General features: G+C 46.5%; 1 protein-coding gene across 1 annotated transcript in view; it reads left to right on the forward strand.

Moving 5' to 3' along the window:
• LOC111529619 (putative pregnancy-specific beta-1-glycoprotein 7) overlaps positions 1-5,228 on the forward strand; it is an 11,557-nt gene extending 6,329 nt beyond the window's left edge. Inside the window, exons 3-5 of the mRNA XM_023196538.1 lie at positions 1,286-1,564; positions 4,283-4,558; positions 4,936-5,228. Of these exons, the coding sequence (XP_023052306.1) occupies positions 1,286-1,564; positions 4,283-4,558; positions 4,936-5,228 (848 nt within the window). The remainder of the gene's footprint in view (positions 1-1,285; positions 1,565-4,282; positions 4,559-4,935) is intronic.
• The last annotated feature ends 421 nt before the right edge of the window (positions 5,229-5,649 follow it).

The raw sequence follows: 5,649 nt of genomic DNA on the forward strand, positions 1-5,649 counted from the left end.
GATTCTGGAGCGTTCCAGATTTTGGATTTCTAGATTTGGGATGCTCACCCAGTACATCTACTGCAAATATTCCAAAAAAAAAGAAGTTAGAAATCCAAAACACTTGGTTTTAAGCTTTCTGCATAAGGAACACTTTATCTGTATGAACTATAGGCGTGAAGCTGTACAGGAGATCCCTAGAACCTCCTCAACCTATCTAACTGAAACCACACAGCCATGGAACAATGCCCTATTCCTCCGACCCCAGCTCCTGGAAACTACTATTCTACTCTCTGATTCACTCTGGAATCCCCTGAGATGAGGTACATAGAGTAGTCAAACTCATAGAATCAGAGAGTAGAATGTCTAATGAGAGAAAGTATCTGCAAGACTTCTTCCCAAATATTGTTCTAATAGCCACCAAACACATATCGTCCGTGAGGGCCAGACATACATCATCAGTTCATATTCGCCCTTTCCACCAGTCAGTTCTGCATTTTCAAACATCCACATGTATATCTAGAAACAACCACATGGTCCTCACCTTCCCTCTACAGGGGGAAGGGCACATCATGGACACACAACAGGGAACATGGTCTTGGTCCAAAGCTATCAGCTCTTGCCTGTCCCCTTCACTCTTTGTGGTCATTCCTTGGACTCTGCTCTATCTTTGGAGGTCACTGGCTCAAGTCAGTCACTATGAGACAGCTGGGAAAACTGCCCCACCTTGTGGCGCCACTGCCTGATGATTGAACAGACCTCCAGGCTTGACTCTGGTCTCCCCAGTGTAACTTCTGCTGAAGTACCCAGCCCAGGCCAGGCTTCCCAGGACCCAAAAGGTTTAAGGACAATGGGAAGTTCCATCATCCATCTCTGGGATGTCCTAGAAAGGAAAGCTGCAGATAAAACATACCTTGGGGGGCAAAGTAAGACTGAAACTAAGAAGATTCCAGCACTGCATGCTCGAAGTGAGGACCACAGAGTGGGCCAGGCAGGCAGTTGGAGAGGGAGGGACTCAGAGGAGCACCAGGGACTGTGACTGCTGGTCCCATGCCTTTCCATGACCCAATACTGCTGCTCAATTCACACATGAGAAAGTCAGTGCTTCTCCCACATAAAGCAGGCAGCCTCACAATCTCTAAGCCCTCAGATTGCCATGCGTCTGTCTTGTAACACACACACCTGACATGGGCTTTTAAAGACTTGGGTGGGCTGAAAGGTGGGAAATGCCATCTGTTATTGAAAAATGTCTTCAGAGGAATCAAAGGTGCCACACAGGGCAATCTTCTCTCTGTTATCTGCACAGTGGAGACTCCCAAGCCCTCCATCAACGGCAGCAACTTAAACCCCAGGGAGGCCGTGGAGACTGTGACCTTATCCTGTAATCCTGACAATCAGAATGCAAGCTACCTGTGGTGGATAAATGGTCAGAGCCTCCCTATCAGTCCCAGGTTGCAGCTGTCTGAAAACAACAGAACCCTCGTTCTATTTGGTGTCACAAAGTATACTGCAGGACCCTATGAATGTGAAATGAAGAGCCCAGTGAGTGCCAGCCGCAGTGACCCAGTCACCCTGAATCTCCTCTGTGAGTATCTTTTGTTCCTCTGTGAGCCAGGCTGCCATCCCCAATACACAGGGCCAGAGGCCTGGCCTCCCAGTCCCTCTCAGGTCCAAGTACAGAGACCTTTACCCCTGGACATCAAAGCTGGCCATGAGTACTAAAAGTAGGCTTAGGCTTGACCAACAATGGAAGAGAAGAGGTTGCTGCTGTCATGGGAGACTCAGGGTCCACAGGTTATGATGAGAGAAATGGGTGTATGCCTCAGGGTCCAGATGAGTGAACACAGCAGGGATTTGGCTGGGACTTCAGTGTTGTGACTTAGCTGACAGGGTCACTGTGGCCCTTCCACAGACCAGGATTTTCTCTTCCCTCTGACATCATCACCTGTGACTTTATTCTCTTTGCTCCAGATGGCCTGGATGCCGCCATTTCTTCTTCATACACCTATTACCATACAGGGGAAGTCCTCAAGCTCTCCTGCCTCACAGACTCTTACCCACTGGCAGAACATTCTTGGCTGATGGATGAGAAGTTCCAGCAATCAGCACAAGTGTTCTTTATCCCCAAATCACTAAAACATATAGAGGGGTCTATGTCTGTTTCATACATAACTCAGCCACTTTTGGAACAAATCTCATAATCAAGAGGATCATAGTCCCTGGTAAGTGGGTCCCTAGGGCACTGGCAATATGTTTTCCAGTGAAGTCTATCTGGCTATCAGGGAAGAGTCACCTGCCCTCTGCAAAGGAAGAGGGAAAAACAAAAACCCAGGACAGGGAATATGTTTCTGCTTGAAAACCACCAGCTTTTGCCTGTCCCCTTCACTCTTTCTACATCATTCTTTAGACTATACAGTAACAATGAACAATCTGAAAGGAAATTAAGAAAAGAATTTCCATTCACATTAACATCAAAAGGAATAAAATATTTTGGAATAAGTTTAACCAAAACGGTCTAAGGGTTATACCTTGAAAACTACAAAGCGTTACTGAAAGATATTAGAGACGACATCAGTATATGGAAAGACATTTCATTTTCACGGATTGGAAGAATCGATATTGTTAGGAAGAAAATACTATCCAAAGTGAGCTGCAGTTTCAAAGCAACCCCTACCAGAAACCCAGTAACATTTTTTGCAGAATTACAAAAACCTGTCCTAAATCTGACCTGACAGACTCTTATTAATGACTGCCACAACGCAGACACTGAGGAAAAGATGCAATCATGGAAACGTGGAAAGATTTGATGACATAGAAAATAACAATCATTATATCTCACATCCCAAAGCCTTCAAGAATATACAAGTGCCACATGACCAGTACTGAATCGACCAAAAAGTAATCACCAAGTTAGAAATGTGGTGAGAGAGAAAAAAAAAAAAGAAAAAGAAAAAAAAGGGCAGGAATGTATTTGGCCTATCACCTCCCACTTTTGCGTACTTAACTGATGCTGAAAAGAAATGCTCACCTGAGCATTTTAGGTTTTGAATCTTTCAGATTTAAGATGCTAAACCAGTAAATATGTGACAAACGTTTCAGAATCAAAAAATGTCAGAAATCCAAAATACTTTTTGTCCTAAGTCTTACGCATAAGAAATACTCAATCTGTGTGAACTACAGGCATCAAGCTGTACAGCAGATCTCTAGAACCTCCCCGTCTTGCATAACTGAAACTGCACACCCATGAACGCCTTCCGATTCTCCCCACTCCCAGCAGCTCTCTTCTCAGATTCACTCTGGAATTCACTTACATGAGGTCCCCAGAGTAGTCAAATCCATGGAATCAGAGAGTAGAGTGTCCAATGGAAGAAAATATTTGCAAAACGTCTCCCCAAATTTGTCTCATATCCATCAATCACACATGGTCCATGAGGACCAGATTTCCAGCAGTTCATTCCCACCCTTTCCACCAGTCAGCTCTGCATTTGCAAATGTCCACATGTATTTCTGGAAAGATCCACATAGTCCTCACCTGTCCTCTGCAGAAGGAGAGGAAACTTAAGGAACACCAAACAGGGAATATGGTTCTGCTCCAAAGCCACCAGATCTTGCCTGTCCCCTTCACTCTTTCTACATCATTCCTTGCACTCTGCTCTGTCTTTGGAGGTCACTGGAACAAGTAAGTCATCATGAAACACCTGCAGAAAACTGCCCCACCTTGTACCTCCACTGCCTGATGACTGAACTGACCTCCAGGCTTGACTCTGGTCTACCCTGTCTTCTTTCTGCTGAAATATCCAGTCCCAGGCCAGGCTGCTCAGTATCTTCAGGGTTTCAGGACAATGGGAAGTCCCATCATTACTCATCTCTAGAACGTCCTTGGAAATGGAAGCTGCAGAGAAATCACATCTAGGGGGGCAAAGTAGGATGGAATTTGGAAGGGGCCCAGCAGTTGCACATTCCAGGTAATGAACCCAAGGTAAGCCAGCCAGTCAGTTGATTAGAGAGGGACTGGGAGGGGTGCCAGGGGCTGTGACTCCAACTGACGTGTCTGTCCATGATCCAACACTGCTGCTCAATTCACAGTTGAGAAAGTCTGTGCTTCCGTAAGACAGAGCAGTTGGCCTCACGGTCTTTGAGCCCTTAGATCATCATGCATCTGTCTTGTGACACACACACCAGCTATTGACTTTCAAGGACTCGGGTGGGCTGAGAGGTGGGAGATGCCAACTCTGATGGAAGGATGCCTGTGGAGGAATCAAAGGTGCCACACAGGACAAACTTCTCTCTGTCATCCACACAGCGGAGCTGCCCAAGCCCTACATCACCAGCAACAACTTCAACCCCATGGAGAATAAGAATGTTGTAGCCTTAACTGTGACCCTGACTCAGGGCTACACCTACGTATGGTGGGTAAATGGTCAGAGCCTCCCGGTCAGTCCCAGGCTAAAGCAACCTGGTAAAAACAGGGTCCTCATTCTAGCCAATGTCTCAAGAAATGACACAAGACCCTATGAATGTAAAATACGGGACCGAGTTGGTAGCATCCCCAGTGACCCAGTCACCCTGGAGGTCCTTTGTATCTTTGGTTCCTCTGTGGACCAGGCCACCAGCTAAAATCTAAACGACCAGAGGCCAGGCATCTCAGTCTCTCTCACGTCCAAGTACAGACACTTTTATTTCTGGATACCCAAGCTGGTCGTGACTCCCTGCCCTGAGAAAACCTGGGTAGGCACAGTCTTAACCAAGAATATAAGGTGAGGAGACTTGGGGTCTACAGCCTGTGATGGGAGAAACAGGTGAATATCTCAGGCCTCGGCTCAGTGAACACAGGAGCGGTTTGGCTGGGCCTTGAAGGTGTGTCTTGGCTCAGAGGGACACTGGTCCCTTTAAGAGACCAGAAGCATCCCCTTCCCTCAGACGACATCACCTGTGGCTTTATTCTCTTTACTCCAGATGGTCCACACATCCCCAGCATTTTGTCTCCATTTGCCTATTACGGTACAGGAGAAAACCTCTACTTGTACTGCTTCGCGGACTCTAACCCACCGGCAGAGTATACTTGGACGATTAATGGGAACTTTCTGCAATCAGGACAAGAGCTCTCTATCCCCAAAATTACTACAAAGCATAGCGGGCTCTATGGTTGCTCTACTCGTAACTCAGCCACTGGCAGCGAAGGTTCCACATTCAAGACGATCAAAGTCTCTGGTAAGTGGATCCCTGCACCATTGGCAATAGGGTTTTAGGTAGAGTCTCTGGCTTTCAGAGAAGAGTCAGGAAAACATTTTTATTCCCAGTCTGTGTCCCATAGGCAGAAGTAAATCCTAATTTCTCCTCCTGAACTCTCCTAATTTGTCTCTAGAGACTCTCTTCTCCTTGTGTTTCTGTTTTCTCATGGCTGAACTTGAGTCCAGGCTGAGAAAGATTGGGAGGGGGCTTTGTCAGTCCTGAGCCCTATGTGGTGGAAGAGGCTTCACAAAGGGACAAGAAGAAGAATCCTCAAGGTCAAGTTTTTTCTCACTGTCACCAACACATCCCTTTCTACCACGTCTTTGTTTTCCTTTACTACTCCATGAGCTACAAGGAACATCTGAGACTTTGAAACAAGCTCACATTTTTCCTCCAAATGAGAGGAGGAAGTCCCCTGGATGAGAGAGGAGCAGCTCA

Source organism: Piliocolobus tephrosceles, chromosome 21 (assembly GCF_002776525.5).
Source record: "Piliocolobus tephrosceles isolate RC106 chromosome 21, ASM277652v3, whole genome shotgun sequence".
Taxonomy (NCBI): domain Eukaryota; kingdom Metazoa; phylum Chordata; class Mammalia; order Primates; family Cercopithecidae; genus Piliocolobus; species Piliocolobus tephrosceles.